General features: G+C 42.0%; 1 protein-coding gene across 3 annotated transcripts in view; it reads right to left on the bottom strand.

Annotated features, from left to right (window-relative positions):
• EFNA5 (ephrin A5) overlaps window positions 1-24,771 on the bottom strand; it is a 220,528-nt gene that overhangs the window by 25,876 nt on the left and 169,881 nt on the right. For all 3 annotated transcript variants that reach the window (XM_081930780.1, XM_081930778.1, XM_081930779.1), the window contains exon 2: window positions 17,301-17,593. In XM_081930780.1, coding sequence (XP_081786906.1) covers window positions 17,301-17,593 — 293 coding nt within the window. The remainder of the gene's footprint in view (window positions 1-17,300; window positions 17,594-24,771) is intronic.

Genomic DNA, 24,771 nt, shown 5'->3' with positions numbered 1-24,771 from the left:
GTTTTGACTTTATAGAAAAAGGGACTTCATAAAAGCAATAGCTCTTATTCTTAAACCAAAGTGGCCTAAGAACCGCAGAAGACGAATACGGGAGTTTAACCCGCATGGCTCCTTGGAGATATGCAAATATTCAATTACTTTCTCTCTTCTTTTTTTAAGCTGGAGGAAAGATTCTAAAACGAAAAGGAATATCCATATGCGCTACAGACTTTGTACCAAAACAGTAAATCATGTGGGTGATAACATACAGCCCACATTACTAAAAGGTCAAGAATAGCTCCATTGTTGAAAGTCAGGAAACCAGGATTTAATTTGTGTATGTCAGGATGAAACAAGATGACAGTCCTTCAAACGAAACCTTATCAAACTCTCAAAGTGCATTTAGTATAATGCAAGTGAAATGTGCAATTAGGCTCCCATCATGCATACACAAAAAGACGCTGTATTGGATTACTTCAAAGAGGTGAATTTTTCACCTTTGAGCATGTGTGTTGACTAACATCTAAATAGAAGTCTACATTTATTAAATTAACAAACTGGAAGTAAGCAGCTGAGAACCAATACACATGCTTATTTTGTTTTCATCTGTAATGTCAAAAGGCCCTGAGAGACCAGAATGGATATCAGTCCAATTGCCTAAATATTTCAGAGTGTTTGTAAATAAGAACTACATTCATAATTTCCCCAACAGCACTGCACATTCGTCACAAAAGTTTTAGCAATGGATTAAGCAAAGCAGTGACCTTGTTTACCAATTAAATGTACCTTATTGATACATTTACTGTCAGTCTCTTGAAAGTAATTGAAAAAGGATTTGAAGGCAGGGTGCTTTAATTCTGACTAGATCAAGACTTCAGGCAAATTTCCCCCTGCCAGGGAAAGCACAGCTTGCCTGAAGTCGTAACCTTTGTTGGCGGAAGGGAAGTGGCCTTGAAACAGATCACGAAGCAGATGTTTAATGTCAAATCAGAGTCTAGGGATACATAGGCTATTGCAAATAAAACTCTTCTCCTGTCTGCTTAGTCTTCCCAATTCCCTGCCATGTGAAATATGAACTCGCCAACAAATGGCCAGTGTGCTATGCAGCGCAGCGAGCAGAGCGACTGCCACAGCTGAGCCAAAGACCGGAAAATTCCATATATTTTGCAACATTTTCATTATCCTACTTTACAGCAGTGGATTCAGTCATAAGACAATGCAGTTATCCTGCCTATGGAAGTTGAGAAGGATTGCTACTGGCATCTAATAATGTATGAGCACCAGGAAACAGGCTTTAACCTAAACTTTTAGATTAAGGACTTTGGTCATTAATCTAACCAAAGACTTTTATCTATTGCCTGGCCCAAACTATCTGGCAGTGCAAAATAATAAAGTGCCATTTCCTAACACTGACCTATTTTGATACAGTGAATCATGGGGATGCAAAACTCACACCTAACTTAACGTAACGGCTGGGCCTCATTATTTATTTTCTAAAATGAGAAAATCAATTAATCATGGAATTTGTATATTTAACCTTGGAAGCAATTCCTCTGATCCAGATGTGTGGGAGCTGCTGCTCTAATGTTCATAAGTGTTTTAGGAAATTCTGATTGTTTTATTGTACAACATTTTACAATTGTAATTGTGTTTCACTGATTGCTTATAAATGCCCTGGGAATTTATTTTGATAAATGACAGTTCAGAATGTTCAATAACTAAATAAATAAACAAATATTGGATGAAGTTGCTTAGTAGAGAAAGACAGCTGTCTGATGCAGAACTTTATTCAGGAATTCTATTCTGGAACAGAGAAGGAAGAGTTCTGCAGGGTAAGAACATAGGAACAGAAATATTACATGCCATATAGCCTGCCTCATTCTTTCCCACTTGCCTGCCTCTGCCTCTGCCTCTGCCTCTGCCTCTGCCTCTGCCTCCTCCTCCTCCTCCTCCTCCTCCTCCTCAGTAGTAACTACAATCCTGCACTGAGAAGCAAGTATGTTAAAGAAAAAGTGTAATAAAATTGGCTTAACCTTTACTTTCCAAGATGCCAAATCTGGCCCTGCACTTAGTACAGGCAATCATGTTTGGTACATTCTACAGTAAGCATTTTGTGTGAATAAGAAGCATTTATATATGTGCACTGGAGAACCAAAGCCAAATCAGGGCTCCTAGGTGCATGCAGATGGGTGTTTAAGGATGTTATGTAGTCACTGCAAGAGACATAGTTGTAACACTGGTATTACTCACAACAAATGCCATTGCTAAATGAAGTGCAGAGTGATGCTTGGAAAGCTGCATTCTATAACCTGGCTAGTTCTACTTATTCATATGCAAATCTTTTAAATCAAAGATGGAACACTTGTAGTATGTATGTTGGATACAACCCACTGAACAATTTTATCCAGCCCCAGCAGTTCTACCAAAGTTTTAACTGGAAGGACTAGTAAAAAAAAAAAAAATGTTGCCGTGAAACGTGCTCACAAAAATTCTGATACGTATTTTCCTCATTTTAATATCATATATTTCTCTGAGTTCTACAGATCACATACTGGCTGATCAAAAAGTTTTTATACAAAATGACCACTACATGGAGGTTGAATTGTGTAGTGCAGTAAAGTATGGGGTTTTTTTAAAATGTCTGACTTACTGTATAGGAATCAGTCAACTCATACTCACTAAACACAACTGAGAGTTTTTCAGCCCACAATTTGGACTACACAGGCACAGAATTCTGGGTTATATCCAGTTGTGCCCCTCTGTTCAGAGAAGGCACTGTGCCCCTGAGGAAGCTTCTGTCAAAGGATGTAAGAAAAACCTGTAGGATCAAGCCAGTGGCCGATCTAGTCCATCATTCTGTTCTCAAAGGTGCCAACCAAATGCCTCTAGGTCCCACAAGCAGGACCCAAGCACATGAACACTCCCTCCTTGTTTCCAGTGACAGGTAGATATCTGGTTTTTTTCCAAATTCTCTCTTTCTTCTGCACCCCTTATACCTTATACCACTCTCATGGTGGTCTGAATTATTCCCCAGTCCCTGAAGCAGATTTTCTTTTGGGAAAGGGGGGGTGCACAAAGAGCCCCAGAGAGAACGAATCTGCAAAAATTGCTCCCCTCCCTTTTCTGTTCATGGAAACCTATACCAGACTGAAGAGAGAAGGGATACAACCCAACTTTTATTTTATTGTCAGAGTACATGCAACCCAGAAGATGCCACTTCAACATGGGGTGGTTGGCCAATTTTTCTGTTTAGCAGAGCCAATCCTGTGAGGAAATAGTAAGGATGGGAGTTCATTGGACCACAGCATGATACATACCTGCACTGAGCAAAGATAGACTACAGTGTTTTAGTGAGCTAAAACCATCCATCTTTTCCATGCCATAAAAAACAGCAGCATCAGAGTACCTGTGAGAGGTCATCTAGGGAAAAGTCAGGTAAAGAGGGCATGCAGGAATGAAGGACTCGGGGCCACAGTGGGCACCATATGGAGACAATGGAAAATAGCCTCCCTGTGGTAAGTGATGTTCCCACCCTTCAAGTAACATATGCAAGCACTTATCACAGATATTGTAAATTATGATCTTCCTGTACTTCTAAACATCATGGCCCTGGCAGGGATCATTTGCCATATGATTGCTGTTTCCAGCAGTAGCGCCATAAATGTACATCCACAATCTATTGAAGGCAGAGGGTATTTTTAGTTATTGATGTATGTGTGTTGTATTTCAATTAGCTTATACAAGGCTGTACATAATTGATTCTCAAAATCTTTTCCACACATGGGGGCCTTAATCTTACATAAAAGGCAAGCATGGCAAAGCAGTTAATAAAAGAATAATGCACAGGCAATGATCACACAGCTGCAAGGTACAATAGTATGCACATTCTGCAACTAACACTTAATGCAAGCCCTGTGCCTCTTCAATATGTTTTTCAGCTGAAACTCCCATAATCCCTTACCATTGCACAATGCCGGCTGGGGAATACCACTGCCATCATGTGGAATGACACTGACCTCTGTGTCCTGGTGAACTAGTACAGCATATTTTCTGATAGGGTTATTAGAATGGGTGTCAATTGCATTGATAACCATATCTAACACATCTACAAAGGCCTGAAATATTATTAGCAAACTGTCCAACACTACAAAAGATGGGTGTGTGGAAGGAGGGTCCCATTATTGCAGGGCCATGCAATGTTTCTCTGTATCTTCTACCTACCAGAACACATTCTTGGTGGAGCGGCTAGACTTCCAGAAGTCTCATTTGCACTTAATGCTAAGTCTTAGGTTTGTGTGCTATCTCCATCCCCACTGCTCCTCCAGTGTGTTGATGAGGAAGAGACTGAAGCTTCCACTTCCTTTTTCAGATTAACTGCAGTTTACCATTATATCCAAATCCTAACATGTGGTTAATCTTAACAACATTTTGTTGAAACAAATCAGCTTCAGGTCTCATGGTTTGAAGATGGTTTGCATCGACAAACCATATGTAAGCCACCGTTTGTCTGGATTCAGACATCACAACAAGCTTCAGTTAATCTAAAATAGAAGGAAAAGCTCCCAAAACTCCTCATTATGGCTGTGCCGGAGGAAGTGGGAGACATGTGAGAACAAAGCTTGCAGTGGCTTGTTCTTGCAACACTAATCCTCATTTCAACAACATGTGTGAATGCAGCCTAAATGTGTTTTCACTTGCACTGTTGTACTGCATTCCCAGAGGCAACATTTCATTTCTTCCCGTATGAGCACACGGCATCAATTCACTTCTGTTGAGTTAAAAAAAGGAATGCTTTTGGGAACACCATTTAGATGGCCGCTAGCCATCCACCAGAACCTCCTGACTCTGGATCCTAGGGAAAGCAGCAAGCCTTGGCCCTTTTTAACTGTGTCCCAAATTAAAACCAATTTACTTTGTCCTATATAACTCATTGTGAGTTGCTGCAAATAAAGTGTCAAAAGAAGTCCCTATCTGCATGACCCCTACCCTTCTTCTGTAAATCTGGGACTGTTCCTGGAAAATAGGGACATTTGGAGGGTCTGCACTGCACCCAAGGCAAGTTAAGATCCTTCAACATCACCAGGATATTATAATCTGGTACACAGATATCTCAAGTCACTATAATGGAGGGGAGGATCTGAAAATTGGATATTTATGTATCTCTCCTTTGCAGTTACATGGCTGATTCTTTTTCAAATGGCATTACTACCCCAAGTCAGGGTTAAAATAATGAAAACAAAACAAAAACCCAGAACCCATTTATTGAGATGTCCACCAAAATCTTTAGAGGAACAGGTTTGCTCTGTTTCACAGTTTCTAAAAATGATGCTGTGGCATTTAAAACTGAAGTTTATATTCCTACACTTTCTCCCAGAAGAGTGCTTAAAAATAGGCACACATTAGACAGTTCAACAGACCTTACTTTCCTATCACTGAATTCATCAATTGCCTGATAGCAATCGAGAACCTACAGCTCGTCCCTGGATTTTGAAGTGCTCTGTGAAAGAGAAACCTCCCCATCGCAGGGCTTCTACGTTTTATGCTGAATAGGATTCTTCTCTTTTTCAGTCCTGATAACAGACTTAGCAGGTTTCTCTAGGGAACTACACCACCATGGCAGATTTTTATCATGCCCTTTTCTTCTGAAATATTTCGCTGAAAATAATTGGAACGTAATGATCCTTCAGAGGAGTCGCGAGACAAGGGGAAAAAATGAAATAATACTGAAGAATGTCATGTTTGAGACTGCATTTTCATTTTGCAGAATCTTCAGATGTCCAGTGGGAACTGTCAAAGACACGGATCAATTAATTTTCTAATCTCTTCATAATGAGCTTCTTCCTACCTCCCACCTCTTGTTTGTGTCTTCTGCAGCAAGCAATTTGATCTTTATGGGTTTGTTTTGATCATCTTCTTTCTCCCTTTCAAAACTTTTCTATTGTCTTAAAAACAGAAAACATGTTTGAGAGCAGGAGGAGGAGGAGGGAAATGTGAATTCGCCCTAATAGAATTAAGCATACTAGTAATGTCTGTTCTTTAATCCAACAGAACAATAGAGATAAACCTCTGAAGCTTGTATGTGGGGAAATTGATTTCTGCCTGTAGAGTACATGGAAAGTGTGAAGGTCATATTGACAGCCTGCCCTGCATTGCTCTTAGGGCCAGCTGTATTCATTCTGACTTCTTTCTTATCATTCCCATCAGCTCCACACATTCTGTCCCATTATTCATGGATTGCTCATAGAGAATTGGTTGCAGAGGTACAGAATATTAAATGTCTTCTGATAGTTTTTCCTAGGGGCTGTAAAGTAGGTCTCTAAAACATTCTCAAGATTGAAAGCTCCGGGGGAAGGGAGAAAGTGAAGCTATATCAGGGGTAGCAAATCTGGTGCCCTCCTGATGTTGCTGGAAACATCAGTTCACTTGTCCCTGACCACTGGCCATGCTTGGTTAGGGCTTGATACAAGTTCTAGACCAGGGGTCTGCAACCTTTAAGACAAAAAGAGCCACTTGGAACCATTTCTGAAGAAAAAAAACCTGGTAGCTGCAAAACTCGTCATTATAAAAATAACTTTTTTGTCACTTTTTATTATTTATTTGTTTGACTCCTCAGAATTACTCCTCCTCATAGAAATAAACGTTAAATTAACAAGTTAACTTTTATGTGTGTGTGTTCTTCACTCCCCTTCAAAACAGTGACCAGCGTACATTCCCCTTACAATGTAGCGGGCGGGCGGGAAGGTGACGTCAGGACGGTGTGTGACTAATGCATGCACCGCCCCCATGCGACGTCACAGCCAGTACAGCGCCCGCCACAGTGAGGAGTGTCGGGGCGCACAATGCGCCTCCTCCCCTCACTAGTATCCGCCCCGAAGCTGTGGCAAAGGTGTAAAACAGCCACATGCGGCTCCGGAGCCGCGGGTTGCCAACCCCTGCTCTAGACCATTAACATCTGGAGGATACCATGTTGAAATCCAGCACTCTAGACCTGCAGCCAAAGATGGCTGGTGAGTTCATGTCTGTTTTTAAATTAAGGCTCTCTTGTTTCCTTGATCTCTTTACTCCCTAAGCTACCCAACTCACAGTCCCACTCAATTTTGTCCTGCTCACCTGTCTCTATTTCGTCTTCTTCTTGGTCCTGCTAATCTTATGCAGCTCATCTGATTCTTAGGTTAAGAATCTGTTAATTTTCTCCATCCTTCCCTGCCACCTCTTTGCCCTTTAACCTCCCTATTGTTTCTATCCTCCCTTTTCTCCTATATTCCCATTTCTAATCCTGCTGCCACCTTTCCTTTAACTATTCCATTTCTACTCACTATTTTCAGTTTAGAGCATGCAGGTCAACAGGAGACCCAACTGATTAATTTCTAAAATCAAAGAGTTCTGGGTTTGTTACAGAGTTTGATTCAACTGGAATTTTGCTCATCCTCCCCACAATAGTAAGTACAATTGATGCTACTGGAGTAATCAGAGAGAACACCCTGAGCCAGTGCTGAATCCAATACACAGCCAACTGCAAACAGGAATCGGTTATATATATGCTGAATTGCATCCTGGAAGCCAATACAGAGGCACTTAATCTAGACAAAATGGAAGCACTGCTAGTGGAGGCTAGTCTATCCATGGAGATAAATTCAATCTGTTCAATCTTTGGAGATCCTCCTCCAGGTACTTTTGCAGTCTGAATTGAGGTGGGTGGCAATGGGGGAGAGAGGCTTCTTAGCTGTGGTGCCTCACTTTTGGAATGTTCTCCCCAGGGAGCCTCACCTGGCACATACTTGTGGTTTTGGTTCAGCCTTGCTCTGCTTTCATAATTTGCCTGCTTCTCTGCTCAGAAGGAATTAAGTCATCTTGCGTGTCCATTTCATTTCTGTCAAACAATTGACTGATCACTCCCATAGTGATAAACTGCAACTGAGTTAAAATAAATGTATAGTAAACTACATTACCCTCAGGTGAATTGTTGAAACTGTTAATCTCTATATAAGCACCAATAATTACTGTTTTGTTTCCTGTAGAAGGCTGGGTGGGTGTATTCCAGAAAGCACTTTAGCAGCCAATCTGCATGTTAATAAAACTTGGAGAAACATTTGTGATTAATATAAATTACGAATCCCACTTTTATGCCTGTGTGTGACAGGGACTAATTCATATAGCTTCGCTTGAGCTACCACTGTGCATTTCAAAGTGGGAGGGTTAACATTGTGCTATCTCAATCCTGCACAGTTCTGTTAACAATTTACATGTGCAACTGTGGGTGGGTGTGGGTGTATCTTAAAAACAACTTTACTTATGAGGTATTTACATATTTTTTTGAAAACTGGGCAACTGGTGCTTGCCTGTGCCTGCAACCTTAGCATATCAGCAGAATGCTACCAGAGTGCTGGTGTTATGGGTACCAGCAGTCCCCAGTCCTCAGGCTCCCATGACATTTTAATGAGAGGGCCAGTCACCCACAAAATGTGGCATGGCCGCACATGTATGCCGCGGGGCATGCACACACTATGCCATGGCACCCTGCTACATGCATCACCAGAGTGTGATGGTGTAGTATGTGCATGCCAGGGGGAATGATGACATAGCACATGCCCCATGGTGTGTGTGCTCATCCCAGTGATTGCACACAGCCCCAGGTACCTGTGGTCACAGGGGAAAGCCGGAAACACTGAGTCTTACTTATATGTGATGCCAAGGAACAGGTGAATGCCCCGAGAGTATGGTGTTTAGGCTTTCTTAAACAAACTTGCCAACAGTGGCAGCAATTGCCTACTAGGGAGGTGGAGCAAAGGGCAGGGCAAAAAAACAAAAACATGGCAGCTAACAGCAGGGAGTGCTGGGTGTAAGAAGAGCCAGAAGTCACAAAAGATAGAACAAATGGCAGAGCACAGGCAAATCAACTGTGGTGTGGATCCAGCTAAGTCACTGTGCATATGGAACAACTCTCAGGAGCACAATGGTAGTTATATCACTCCAGTCCCCCACCAGTCCCTTCACTACACTCAAATGTGCTCAGGAGTCTTGGGAGAAAGTTTTTGGGGGGTGCTGGGAGATAAGAGGGGAGAATACCATTGTGCTCAGGGACGTCATTGCATGCATGCAATAATTTAGTTGGGTCCAACCCTCAGTGTTTAAGTGGTGGTAGAGGTGGAAGAGAGAAACAGCAAGGTTGGGTCCTTGGAGAGAGCAGAAGGGGAGAGGCTGAAGGGAAAGAAAGCAAGGCTAGGAGTGAGGGGAGAAACAGTCAGGCTAAGGCAGTGTTTCCCAACCGGTGTTCCGCGGCACACTGGTGTGCCGTGATACCTTGCCTGGTGTGCCGTGGGAGGGAGGCGGGAGAGGCGGGGCGGCAGCGGCATCTCCTGCTGGATGCAAATCCAAACATGGCGGGCGCCTCCCTCACTCCTTTGTAGGCGGACCATCGAGAGAGAAAGAAAAGGAGGCGAAAGAGCGAGAGAAGGCGCCTGCGCGGAAAGAGGAGCGAGCAGTGCGCCTGCACGCCGCGGCGCCCGAGATCGCTTCTCCCCACCGCCCCTTGCTTCAAAAGAGGTCCGGGGACAGCGGGAAGCGCTGCCCCCGGACCTCTTTTGAAGCAAGGCTTTGCGGGGAGAAGCGATCTCCCCGCAGCCCCTTGCTTCAAAAGAGGTCCGGGGGCAGCGGGAAGCGCAGCACTTCTTCCCCGCTGCCCCCGGACCTCTTTTGAAGCAAGGGGCTGCGGGGAGATCGCTTCTCCCGGTGCTCCGAAGCGGGGCGGGGGGGCGGGAACACCTGCCCCAGCCGCCCCGCTTCGGAATGCTGCTCCGAAGCGGGGCGGTGGGGCGGGAACCTCGCACCCCGCCGCCGGGCATCGGAACGATGCCCCGATGCCGGGCGGTGGGGCGGGAACCTCTCCCCCCGCCGCCCGGCATCGGAACGATGCCCCGATGCCGGGCGGTGGGGCGGGAACCTCGCACCCTGCCGCCGGGCATCGGAACGAGGTCCTGGACCTCTTCTGAAGGCAGGCGGGGGCAAAAGTCTTTGCTCCTCCCGCCTGCCTTCCCGGGACAGCGGAGACTTCTCCGCTGCCCCGGGCGATCTTAAAATGCTGGCGGGCGGGAGCGAAGCGTTCGCTGCCGACCCCCAGCATTTTAAAATCTCCTCGGGGCAGCGGAGACTTCGCTCCCGCCCGCCAGCATTTTAAAATCGCCCCGGGACAGCAGGGGCTTTTAAAATGCTGGCGGTCGGCAGCAAAGCCCTCCTGTCCCCGGAGCTTGCGGGGCGGGAGGTGGGAAGAAGGGCTTTTCTTCCCACCGCCAGCCTTCAGAACAGCCTTCTGAAGGCTGGCAGTGGGAAGAAAAGCCCTTGTCCCCGTCCCCCCCAGCCTTCAGAAGAGGTCGGGGGACAGACTGTCCCCGGACCTGGTCTGAAGGCGGTTTCCCTAGGAACGCATTAATTGATTTTCAATGCATTCCTATGGGAAACCGTGCATTGCAAGACGAAAAACTCGCAAGACGAAGAGACTTGCGGAACGAATTAATTTCGTCTTGCGAGGCACCACTGTACTTTTTATATAGTCAATATAGGCACAGAGTTAATTTTTTTAACATTTTCTAATGGTGGTGTGCCTCGAGATTTTTTTCATGAAAGAAATGTGCCTTTGCCCAAAAAAGGTTGGGAAACACTGGGCTAAGGGGTAGGAGCTAGGCTAAAGGATGGGATGGGTTGGGAGAAAGAGAGCTTTCCTGTTCTGCATTGCACAAAAACAACTAATTTTCTTGGTCCAGGTCAGGGACACCAATCAGAGCAAAATTGCATGGGTTATTTTTAAGTGATTCCAGTGGATTGGTCATGGGTGTAGGTCTGGAACAAATCACTTTATGCATATTGTTGATATCATTTCAGCCGGCATCTATTCCATATTACACAATGTATACAAGCACTGCAGCAGTTCATTCAATTAGTGCGTTATCTCAGAAACTGAATTACCTAGCGAGAACACTTCTCATCTCCACAACAAGAGTGTAACAGCACTATCATTTCCCAAAACTGGTTTCATTAAAAGAATGTCTGGTTTGGCAAGTCCTCACTAAATTCTTTCAGGGTATATAGTACAATACCTGTACTCACATTTCATATCCTGCCAATTCTATTATGATAAAGCAAATGACTCCCAACAGTACAGTAATACTAACCAGTTCTAGCTATGCAATGATAAAACATCATAACTAATTTGTAGTATGTATTTAGCTAGGCTGATTACAAGATGAAATCCAGCACATACACTAATTAATATAAAAGGGAAAGGGACCCCTGACCATTAGGTCCAGTCGTGGCCGACTCTGGGGTTGCGGTGCTCATCTCACTTTATTGTCCAAGGGAGCTGGTGTCATGTGGCCAGCATGACTAAGCCACTTCTGGCGAGCCAGAGCAGCACACAGAAACGTCATTTACCTCCCCGCTGGAGCGGTACCTATTTATCTACTTGCACTTTGACGTGCTTTCGAACTGCTAGGTTGGCAGGAGCAGGGACTGAGCAATGGGAGCTCACCCTGTCGTGGGGATTCAAACCACCGATCTTCTGATCGGCAAGTCCTAGGCTCTGTGGTTTAACCCACAGCGCCACCTGCGTCCCTCTAATTAATACACATCTAATCAATAAGGAAGGAGGTTTACATGTTTTCACAGAACATGCACCAGTAAGCTTAGTTTAGCATATGTTCATATATGTGCCTATCACCCCACTTTGGATGAAACTTGGCTGATTGATTTTCTTACTGGTATATCTAAAATAGGCACATCTTTATATCTCGCCTCAAAACTCCTGTTGCATTTGTTGGTTCTCACAACTTAAATCTAACGTTCAGGAAGAGGAATAAAAAACTCTTTCCCCTTTGTCTTGTTTATTAACCGTGGAAAGAAAACCATTCATTCATTCAGCCACAAAGGCCAAGACCTCTTACAATATACATATGAGACAATTCACAAGGATGCACATTACAAGCACAGCCCATCTCCTTTCTATACACCCTGTTCCATTGCGTTAATGACACTTGAATTTTTAACAGCAGGAATCCAAATAATCTCTTTTCAATTAGTTATCTGACAGGCTTGGGGGTGGGTTGGTGGGGGGAGAGGACCTGCAAAAACAAATGCTAGCACTGCTTTGGTTCATATCTCCACTCTCTTACACAGATATTTATTCAGTCCCAAATTATGCAACAGCTTTTAACACTCCCTTTGAGGGTTTTAAGAACACTACCGACATCAAAATCTATTAGACAGTGGTGATTGTTCCAGCTTTTCTTTTACAAGACTAGCACTTAATTCTTCTAATAGCAACCAGTCCTTTAATCTGCACACTAGATTAAGCAAAATTCCCCTTTAAAGGTTACCTTGTCTGTCTGTTTAATGTTTCATGAACAAAAAATACCAATAATAAAATAAAAACACACATCTATCAAACTCTTCCAATTACTCTGATTTCACTCAGAATGTCGAAAGCAATTTGGGCGAACCAGCTATCAAAGTCAGGATTCTTTCAGTCACTTGAGCAGCTCAACAGCTGTCAGGGCACCATCCCTGTTTATGCTGATCAGATCTCCACTGAAAAGTTAAAAGGGCATCTAGCAATAAAAACAATACCCTGAGGTATTATTGGGACATTAAAAAGCTCTGAATCTAAATAAATTTCCTTAGTTAGTTTTCATTCCTAAAGGTCAATTCAGATGTTCCTATATGTGAATAAAATGGTAAACACAGTTCTCTCAGACCACAGGGGCATGAGGCCCCCAGAGGGGGAAAGTATTCCACAAATCCAGAGGAAATTTATATTATCCCAAAAGATAACAACAGAATAGGTCCAGTTGCATTTGAGGTTCCCTTCCTTGGATCACAGCCAACAAATAAATTGTTAACACACATGACTGAGGGTCAAATTAGATGTGGATGCAACAGCCATATGTCTGTCTTGTTCATTTATACAGTGGGGGGTAGCAGAGTTTATGGAGCACCTTCCCATGCTTCAAGTATCTTTCACCTATCACTTACGGTATCACAGGTAGGGAGGGAGAAGGTGCTAGCCGTAACAGTGTGTGTATCTTTCAGTAAGATGGAAGTGGGAGGAGAGGATTCAGTTTTGACTTTTGACTTGTCACATGTAGCATGACTCACAGAGGAGCACCTGCTATTTAGATGCCATTTTGCAGTTTCCTAATCTATGGGCTCAGCCCCATGTGTATTGTGGGCCCGCTGTCCCAGGCATCAGTGGGCTAAGCTGGCTGCGGCCTCCCCACCAGGGATGGCTGATTTTGTGTTTGAGCTTATAACTTTATTCTAACAAGACTCCTGCTCCGGGCCTCAGACAAGCTCTACATGGGCCTGGATGGCTTTCTAGGACTGTTTGACTGGGAATATGCCCAGTGCTATCACTGATCAAAGGAAGAAACATGTATCCCAAGGATGAAAACAACAACAACGGTCAATGACACAAAAATGGAACATAATTGTTTAAGATTATGCACACACTAGTAACCCAAATAGAACCGATGGCACCTCATCCAGCCTCTTAGTTTTGTGTTTAGTTCAACAAGTTGGCAATCTAGAACCAAATTAAGAGCCTATAACCTCTGAAACAAACAACTGCTTACCAAAGAGTTCTGTGTCTTAAAAAGACATGCCAGTAACTCAAAAAAGTATGTACCGATTCATAATCTTGTACATTCAAATAAATGTGATAAGGCAAAAAAATCCATGACAACTTCCTTGAGGTTTTTGACATTTAACTGTTAGATAATGCAGTGAATTTAACAGTCAGTAAGTTTCCAATGATAGGTACAAGTTCAAATTTATTTGCAACAAATAATCTAATGTTTGTTTAATTATTTAAAAATCTGTTCTTTTGGGGAATGTTTAGTGGAAACCACCGACTAGTTCATACTACAAAGATGTAGTTCAGTCATATACAAGAATTACACAGTTATGCTGTAGAAGATGTGATTCAGTGATATTTTGCAGTACGTGGAAAATGTTTTAAAGACTTTAAGACTCTGAAATAGGGCTAAAAAATTAATCTCACCAATTGGAATGCCAAAATGCTGCTGCTAAAAATATATCATTGCATTCCTAATTTTGTGCTATTTTACCTTTCATTTTAAAAAGTAACTACAGCTTAGATGAAGAGCATAGAACTCTTGATATTTCAAAGTACTATGAAACAATTACGTTAATGGGAACCATTGACAGTTAAATGATTCTGCTAAATGAATGTTATAGAAAACACAATGACTTTTTAAAAAAGAAAAATATTGAATTTAACCACAAATTAGAAAAAAAGGTGTTACAAGCACTGGGGTGCATTTTTACTATTAATTCAAACGGCAGCGAAGTGCTGCTTATATAGTTTAATGGATTCTGTATTTTCTAATAAGCAAGTTAGTAAGTAGCAAAACCACAATAAGATTTTTTTTTATCCTACTTCCCTATGAAAGGTCTTGTTACTGCCTGGGAGTGCACTGCTGCCACACCAGGTAAAGAAACCCTTTCCCAGAGAGAGGACGTCAACTGGGACAGGGCTGGTGCTCAACAGCTATTCCTGATATTCTGAAGCACTTGAGTTTGTACTGAACTGCATTAATTGTTTAAATGAATGGGGTTGTGGTTTTTTTGGGGGGGGGGATTGCATTCTTTACATGCTACTTTTTTATAATATTCATACAGTGATTGGAATGTCTGCTAATTTTTGATGCAATTGTTATTAGTGCGAGCTGCTGTTAGCTCAACTTTTGTTGTTGGAAAACAGACTACAAATATTAAATATTAAAAATTAAAAATCAAATAGTGGTTTTGACTAAAAAGTTTGTACATGCACCCTGCAATCCTGTGGTTTTTAGGAGGGAGTCCCAGAGCCCATAGGACACAGCACATTTTTCTCTGTGAGGGTAGTGAGAAATCTGCCCTCAGAGATGGAGCATCAAATTTCCCTGCAAATTTCAAACACTTGAGTGAAAAGGCAGGGGAGGAAAACCAGATATCCATCTTTAGATTTCTAACTATGGTCAATAGATGTAGAACTGAGCTTTGAATTTAACAGATCCGAATTGGACCCAAATAATGAATCAAAGCAAAATAATACAGAGCAGATCTTAAAACAGGTGAGGCTGCTTCCAGATGCTACATATACAAGAGGAACTTTTTGGTTGCTGCACACACCCAGTTATACCTCACTTTAAATTTCCTTGGCTAGTTTAATTGTTCGTTAGAACTTTCAAGCACTTTATTGTGAACTTTTAAAGTTCACAATAATACCTAACCTATTGCTCACTGCAGTGAGATATAGTTCTGCATCCCTTTAGAGACACAAACTCTCCAAAGTCAAGGGGGATGTTTGCATAAGTGAGATCGGTACCATATGATGTAAATTAATTCATTTCACAACCATCTCCACTTGACTGGGATTCCTTTCGTATTTACTAACAGGATATGAACCAGAGTTTAGTTCTGACATGTTTTCACATGACACATCTCCGAAAGTAAGCAGTGAAACAATTCAACTGTTACTGTTCCAATTTATTTTCATTACGCTTTGGCACGTGGAGAGAGTGTAAGATTGAGAGTGAGCACACAAAAGTACAAAGAGGTACGTTTTCCTGCAATGCCTGGTTGCTTAAGTAGAAGAAGCATTCATGTATTTCAGCAAGAATAATTTCCCTATTTATTTTTAAGAAACATGAGACTGAAGGCATAAAGTAAAAGAATAGATGCTACCAGTTTAGTGAGATAATGGTTTCACCGAGGAAATAACAGCTGGGGAAAAATGGCTACTGCAATGCTGAAACTAATTGTAAAGTATTGGACTCTAGATGTGTAAGGTAAAGGAAAGGCGCTCTTTGCTAAAGAAGAGCTCATTTCATCACTTTCGTATGCAGCTAAAAAGCTGATGCTTTTTCTGGAATTTGTTTCTCCCACTGCATCACCTAAGGGCGATAGGTAAAGGTAAAGGGACCCCTGACCATTAGGTCCAGTCGTGACCGACTCTGGGTTTGCGGCGCTCATCTTGCTGTATTGGCCAAGGGAACCGGCGTACAGCTTCCGGGTCATGTGACCAGCATGACTAAGCCGCTTCTGGAGAACCAAAGCAGCACACGGAAATGCCGTTTACCTTCCCACCAGAGTGGTACCTATTTATCTACTTGCACTTTGATGTGCTTTTGAACTGCTAGGTTGGCAGGAGAAGGGACTGAGCAACAGGAGCTCACCCCGTTGCGGGGATTCAAACTGCCGACCTTCTGACTGGCAAGTCCTAGGCTCTGTGGTTTAACCCACAGCGCCACCCGCGTCCCTCCTAAAGGCCATAGCAGGCTTCAAATCTCCTTGGGAGCGGGGAGTACCTTGACAGTGAGGGAGTGTGTGCTTGTTTAAAGGATGCAGGTGTGTTAATTCCTTCATAACTATTTTGCATCCCCCCACATGCTCAAAGAAACAGCTGTTCTGAGTAAAAAGTCTCCTTGACTTGGTGAAGATTGCCATTTATCCTGAGACATTACTATATTCAATAATTCTGGACTGTGGTATTTGCAGATATAGCATTTGGAACATTTCTTCACTGATAACCATTTTTGTGTCGCCAAGGACATTGCAACAGCTTCTTTGAAAAAATGAAAGAATCTTGCATATCTGGAGTGGATAGTCTGTTACTATACACTTTCTGCAATGACACTTTGCATGTCTCCCAACTGAGAAGCAGTTCAAATGAACACAATGAGGTTGTGTTCACAAGAACATTAATACTTAAGTTTACAAATGTACTCTGCACTTTTAGCAGCATCTCCTGCTCTGTTCACAAATAATAATATGAAGTAAAGAACCATCAAAGGGGAGTCATACTGACATTTCTTCACTGTGACAAGCACAGAGTTCACTCTACATCAATCCATCAAAATGAGTGTAGCTACTATTCTATTGAATCAACAAGTGTTTGGGGACACCGCTTTGCACCTGAATGCGAACCTCATAAATGAAAAACATTGCAATAATAATATTGTTATTTAAGTGCCTGTGAACCAGGGTGTATGTGGGAGTAAGAGAAGTTCTCTTGAATAACCTCAATGGCGTTGCTTTATTTCACATGAATGCAGCTGGATATGCGGTTTCATGTGGGGAAAGGCAGACATATTTTATATCTCATTTTTATTCCCATACTCCTGGTGATTTTATCTAGGGATCCCAAGATCTACAAGTATATACTCAAGACACATCTGTAGCACATACAGACTGGCCTTTTGCAAAAGTGAAAAACTGCCATGGTTTCCTCCAGCTGCTATACAACATTTTATAAATCTCCAAATACTCACAGATGTAGAAATATTCCCGGCCTGGCCTGAACTCAAATCCTAATGAGAAGGGAGTGAAGAGTTGGAATTTTTCTGAGAACTTCAATGGTCCATTCGGAGAGTGAGGCCGATTGCACTCCCACCTCTTGAATCCTTTGGAAGTGTGATCACAGGAACTGTAGCCATCAAAGTTCACCATGTAAAGGATGTAGCGTTCAGTCTTATCTTCTGACACTGAATCTTCATAATGAGGACAGAATACATCCAAATAGTCATTGATGCAGACATCAATATGGTAGTCGCCCCGCTGGAATCTAAAAGGAAAAACAAAACAAAACCAGCTCAGGAAATCTTCACGACAAAAAAATTACTTAAAGTCACAAAAAATTAACATCTTGATCAGGATTCACTCTCTCAGAAAAAGCCCTTCACAAGGACTTCCACTTGTGCAATGGGGCTTTCCCATCCCCTGTATTGGCTCCATGTTTGTGTTCCATGAGAACCCCCAGGACAGCACACAAGGGAGGGGAGAATTGTTCCATCAGGCAACCTGTTATGTCTGCATAGATGGAACCTTTGTAATAGTGCAATGTTGAATACTACCCTTGGAGTATTTCCTTTGTCAAAAGCATGGGAAATAGCTCAAAAAATATTTCAAGCCATAACTTTGCACTCAGTGCCCTTTAACTGAAGGGCCACAACCAGTTCTTGTTAGGATTGTCCTACTCTCCTGTAGGATCCTGGCAGAGACACATGCCTGACTGGCATGATACCAAGAGGCATCAGCACACTTAGGGATCTGCAGAGTTTCCACAGTTTGCGTAACAGCATTTTGGCTAATCTACTTTATTTACATATAATACACTTGGAGCATTCTGACTTAGCTCCTTCCTCTTTCTCATCAGACAGCAAAGAGAGAAAGAACAAAGGACAATAGTCCCACTTCACAAAACACAGTAACATAAACATCCTGTCTCCATCACTTCTCACACTGTGGAATGAAAACATACACCGCCATGTGATAGACATATATCCCATGACTGCAAACACGGAGCAAGACTCCTAACAGTTCTGTCTGTGTCCTTTGCCCTACAATTGCCTCCAGATCAATATATTCTATATGGGGGGAGGGAGACTGTGAGAGAAACTCCGTTTCATCTCTCTCTTTATTAAAGGGAAAACCCAGAAATGCTATACATACTTTCATACAGCACAAACACCAAATGGGAGATATCATTTCTGTACCACAACCAAATCTCATTACAGGCACATACATTTATTTCCTACAAACACTCATTCATCTTTGCTTTCTCTTTGCTGCTGGCAACGTTTAGTCAAGATCCAAGAAAGCAAAGTATACCTTTGAAATATTTTTGAAAAGCAATGTAACTCCACTGCCAAAGTGCATAGAAGAGATACCGCTGCTCAGATAAAAGAATTCTAGACTATGAATTATCAGCACTCACCTGACAGTTTGGAATGAGAGCCAGATGAGAAAGGTAGTACAAGGCACTTTCACTGATGCGCTTTTATTATCAGCAGTGGTAAGCAGTATTAGCTGCAGCAGTAGTGAGGCTGTTTTTACTGTCATTGTAATAGAAGTGCAGGAGCTTAGTGCCAGGTAGGGCCAATATATTTCTTGCCCAACTCTCAACTGCGTACTGCAGGTGGGAGTTGTATGCACTGCATACGAAAGCTTGCCAATCACCTGAGAGAGTAACTTTCACACACAGCCCAGACGCGGCAATTTAGTCCCAATGAGTCCTCTCTACCTACTACTCTCTACTCACAGGAATGCATCTTTACAGCAAAACACTCTTGGAACATGAATCAAACATACATTCATTGCAAAGGTTAAAGACGGTCCATGGGGTAACTGTGCCCCTGAAGGACCAGGTGTGCAGCCTGAGAGCCATTTTGGATTCACAGATGTCCATGGAGGTCAATTGTGTTTCCAGGGCAGCTGTCGACCAGCTCCATCTGGTATGCTGGCTGACACCCTACTTGCTTATGCACTGTCTTGCCAGAGTGCTCTGGTTATTTCCTGCTTGGGCCACTGCAATGCGCTCTATGTGGGGCTACCTTTGAAGGTGACATGGAAACTACAACTAATCCAGAATGTGACAGTTGGGCTGGTGACCGGGACCATATCACACCAGTCCTAAATTATCTACACTGGCTCCTTGTACGTTTCTGAGCACAATTCAAAGTGTTGGTGCTGACCTTTAAAGCCCTAAATGGCCTCAGTCCTGTATATCTGAAGGAGTGTCTCCAGCCCTATCATTCAGCCCAGACACTGAGGTCCAGCTCCAAAGGCTTTCTGACAGTTCCCTCACTGTGAGAAGTGAACTTACAGGCAGCCAGGCAGAGGGCCTTATCAGTAGTGGTGCCCACCCTGTGGAACACCCTCCTATCAGATGTCAAGAGATAAATAACTACATAACTTTTAGAAGACATCTGAAGGCAGTCCTGTATCAGGAAGGTTTTTATATTTGATGTTTTATTCTGCTGGAAACCGCCAAGAATGGCTTGGGCAACCCAGCCAGATGGGAAAGGTTTGAATAAATTAGTAGTAGTAGTAATATCATCATCAGTGAAAGCTTTATTTTCACAGGTATTGCATAATGTGGACATCTGTTAGCAGGAATATAAAGTTAACACAAGCTGTCTTGTGAAATAGTGGTTCTATACCACACTGTATACCTGCAGCATAATACTTCCACAGGGACGCGGGTGGTGCTGTGGTCTAAACCGCTGAGCCTCTTGGGCTTGCTGATTGGAAGGTCAGCAGTTCGAATCCATGCAGTAGTGTGAGATCCCATTACTCTGTCCCAGCTTCTGCCAACTTAACCATCCAGGGGTCCTTTACCCTTTTACCTTATAGTTCCACAGAGACAAGCATCGACTTCTACCAGCTATTCTTTCCATGCTGTACTTATTCTTACACCACATTATCACTACCTATGGCTTCTATTCCTTGACAGCAGCCACTGTAAAGTGCAGAGATAGTAATAAAGATACCGTGACATATTTAACTATAATGTCCCTTTTCACCTGAGGCACATATTTTAAGCACCTGATGGACCTGAAATCTGCCAACTAGATACTTCCATCCAATTTAGGGCAGTGAGGAGGGGGGAAAGCAATGATCATTGGGTCTTCTCCAAGGATATATTCAGAGCAATCTATTCATCTCCTACAATCATTTAGCTACCATAAAATAGGTTTTTAACAAAGGAGAAATTGTGTTTAGTGTACGAACAAAAGCCTGCTAAATCTAATTCTGGCCAGTGCACATCACCACATGGTTTTCTCTTGAAACCCAGTAAAGGGACTTTATTTCAGAACTCATATCTGCCATAACCACTAAGGCAAAGTAGCTGAGGGATTTCCATGACTGGAATTCCGAGAGCCTTTTTCTTTGACAAAAAGCAGCAATGAAGATCCCTGATACTGGACAGTGCTGCCGTATAACAGAGAAGGAATTTTAAACCTTTCTTCCTGTGATTTCACCCCAGTGAAAATTCTAATCCCTGGAGCTATTTGCCCTCTGTGTTCCCTTAAATTTTGCCAATGGGGATTTACAGCAGGTTTTTTGGAGGAATGATAAATTTCAGAAAGAAGATCAGGACCTCTCATATTATGAGTTAATCAAAGCAATATTTAGAAGGGCAACATAGCTACTCAAGGCTGAGAAGAGAGAGGCAACTTATTCCCATCCTTATTTGGATATTTGCATTAAGTGTGTGTAAGTACTAAAGTGGATGGCTACTAATTAAAGCTATTTGCTAGAGAGCTTATACATTTTATATTTCATTTTATTAGTATCAGGCAATTTTAAATTCTTGCCAAAAACCCAGACTATTTAAATCACATCAGAAACTTGAATACAGTGGTACCTCAGGTTACATACACTTCAAGTTTCATACGCTTCAGGTTACAGACTCCACTAACCCAGAAATAGTGCTTCAGGTTAAGAACTTTGCTTCAGGATGAGAACAGAAATTGTGCTCTGGCGGCGCGGCAGCAGCAGGAGGCCCCATTAGCTAAAGTGGTGCTTCAGGTTAAGAACAGTTTCAGGTTAAGTACGGACCTCCGGAACGAATTAAGTACTTAACCCGAGGTACCACTGTATATTGATTAGCAAACAGAAAGTCTAGTTTACTAGATCAAAGCTAAAAGTCATTATTTCCTCCTCAGAAACCCCAACCTGAATCCAAAGGAAGCATTTTTAATTTTCAGAGACTACATTTAAGGTATAGTATAAGAAAAATAGCCAGCTATCAGAATGAGATGAATGTTTCAGTTAAAAACTAATTTACCTGTGCTAAACCAAGACTGAAAAGTGCAACAGTGTAGGAAAGAAGAAATTAGTTTACAAACATGTTTAAGAAGATGATAAAAAAGCAGGCTGTACAGCTCCTTCCTCACATTTTGCTAGAATGCAAACTGTATGCTCCTCTACAGTATTCACAGAGGCTACAGATTTTCCTGGTTTTGTCATTTAAGCCCCAATCTTGTACATTCCCCTAAACAGTATGCAAATGAGCTCCCCAAATGTCACTAGGTTGGGTAACTAACTTCTTACACGTCTACTCCATGTAGAAAGCGCAGAATACACACACCTACTCAAAGCTAGCTGAGACTATAATGTAAGGAAGGAATAAGTCAGTCTTTTCTTCAAAATGAATAGGCTGGAGAGCTAAAATAAAATTCCTGAACCACAAGTGTTTCCCCCCACTCCAAATAATGCATTTTGCCTCCTTACATTATCAGTTACATACAAGAAAACACACTGCTATTCTTCAACCACAATTAACCTTTACATTCAGTCAGGTGACGTTCATAGAGTGTCATGGAAACTTGCACGCTACTGAGTTAGATAATAGGCAGTAAAGCTCTAAAAAGGCATGGCAAAGCCTGAGACAGTTAAGTAGCTCCTCAGCCAAGGCACCTCTGCAGCAAGCAAATAAGAATTCATATTGATTCCAGGCCAGCAAAGATCGGTTCAGATCATCAGATGTAAGGATACTTGCTTCTCAGACATCTCCTATTTGTTTCAATGCTGAATATGGGGGGCTGACACTTTCAACCAAAGAAATACTCAAGACTGACAAAATGTTTTGAAATTAATTCCTGTGCTCTGGTGTTTATCCATCATTACAAAATGCAGGCACGGCTCGTAGCATGTGCATTTTTTTCATAATTGTAATTCTGAAGCATATGCGAGCCTTGTCTTGAATCTAATAAACTTTGTTGGCTATGGCTATAAGAGGTCTGCTTAACTAGATATTTAGAATGCAGTAGCATTTTTTGCATGTTGCTCTCTCTTTCACTTCCCTCCGTTAAAAAAATAAACAGTATAAAATCCTGGCATAAAAAATAGCACCATTGACACTAATTGCCCATTATCATATAGATAGATAAAGAACGGCAATAGCTGCTGCTTGTGGCTTGTCGCATACAAAGAATATATATTAGCCATATTCTGTGTTTTAAGGTGCATATGCTAGCAACAGCACCTCTGTTTCAAACTGCTCTCTATTTTCAGATATCATGGAAGAGAGTTTTCTTTACAGAGAAGGAAAAATCCTCCTGTTTAAACACAAGCACATTATAAGTATTAGGATGGCATTATTCCTCAGATCTCAGAATGTTTAGACTGACAAATCAGGTAAATGATTATTCACATTTGAATTGGGTAACAATACTTTCGCCCTGGGGGTGTCAACTTAAATAAAATATTGGGGGAGCCCAGGTAAGGCCCCACACACATAAGTGATCACATGACATGGCACACACACACACACACACACACACGAATAGCAATGCCCATTAATTTTTAAGGGGGACCACCCAAATATTTTATAGGGGGGGACAAAGGGTCCTTGCCCCTAGGAGCTGGCTCCTATGTTTCATCCTAACATTGCTAATTTAATTAACAGCTGTTGTGTGAAAAAGTTATTACAATATACAGTTGCACAATTATATATCTTACTTGAAGAAGTTTTTTATATTAAACTTAGAAGCCTATCATAAAACACTGAAGGCTGTGTCCAACGATGCCACCTGTGGAAATCGCCAAAAACTGGTTTATTCCCCTTACTGTCAGCTGAACAAGGCTATTAGATGCACTCCTAGGATTATGTTTAAATGCATTTCATATATAAACCTACATAAAGTGCTGAATCCAAACCCTTGGATGGCAGTGATGGGATTAATAGTGTGCTGTGAATACCACCACATCCACAACGCTACTGCTCACACCTTCCAAGGTGGAAGGTTGGGCAGAGGAAGGAAGGGAATTCTCTTTGCTGTGCCAATGAAAAGGCTTGGATGGGGCCTGTTGCCTGCATGTGATGGCTGCACAACATAGCTGTCAACTTTTCCCTTTTCTTGCGAGGAGTCCTATTCGGAATAAGGGAATTTCCATTTAAAAAAGGGAAACATTGACAGCTATGCTGCACAGGATCCAGCAGGTCCTGTCCTGGTTCAATCCTACCCCTTTCCTCCAAAATGCCCTATTTTAGAAGTTCCCACTAGCTATCATGTCTGTCCACTATTTGCCTGGGCAGGGAGTATCTCTGCCTCAACCAAATCCACTGTAGTACGGCATTGCTCTGCAAACCACCCATCTCGTAGCTTAGTTAACAGACTGCCAGTGGTTTATAGATTACTTGAGGAGTATATGAATTCAAACCCATAAGTCAGCCAACGTTCAAGATACACCCAAATACCACCCAATGTGAGCTCTCAACAGAAGAATCATCACTCCATTATTCTTTTGAACAGCTCAATACATTCATTTTCGTTTTTCTCAATACGCTCTCCCACATAATGATTTAAAAAGCTAGAGGTTAGTAATTAAGCTTGCTGGAGGATAAAACAATTTATTTAAAGATATTGCAAAAATAGTGCTTGCGTCTATCATTTGGATGCTGAGAATTTATACAAAAGCACTATTTCAGAAATACCCATAAACAAGCTCCTTTAAAGAAATCATGCCCCTTTTGTCAGAATTGCCATGCCACCCAATAAACTGTTCACAGGCAGTGCTGAAAACATCATTGATTCCAACTCAAAGAACAACGGAATAATCAGACAAAGTATTAATTTCAGTTCTATTCACTTTTTTAAAAAAAGCAATGCATTATTCTAGTTGCAGAAGGCAGCATATTGGAAAGGTTCCATTTTGTTACTTAAAAAAAAAATCAAGTAGGACAAAACGAATAAATTAGGGTAGTGAAGTACCAGGATGATGACCATTGTTAGATCGTCTGTTTTATGTCCCAATGTAGTTAAGAATGTCTTGTACCTTCTTGTTAACATGCATTGAATCCCAACTTGGAATAAAGTAATAATAAGACCTCTACAATAACAGTACTAAAAAGTCACGCTCAGGCCAGGAAAGCACTGAGACAGAGGGAAAAGTTTTTCTTTTTATCATTAAGTCCTCTCTATTCAATTACTATTTATCTGGGTAATTAAACAC

This window comes from Podarcis melisellensis (genome assembly GCF_964234715.1).
Source record: "Podarcis melisellensis genome assembly, chromosome: 11".
In the NCBI taxonomy this organism is placed as follows: domain Eukaryota; kingdom Metazoa; phylum Chordata; class Lepidosauria; order Squamata; family Lacertidae; genus Podarcis; species Podarcis melisellensis.
Note: the sequence above shows the minus strand (reverse complement) of the source record. Positions and strands in the feature narration are given on the sequence as shown.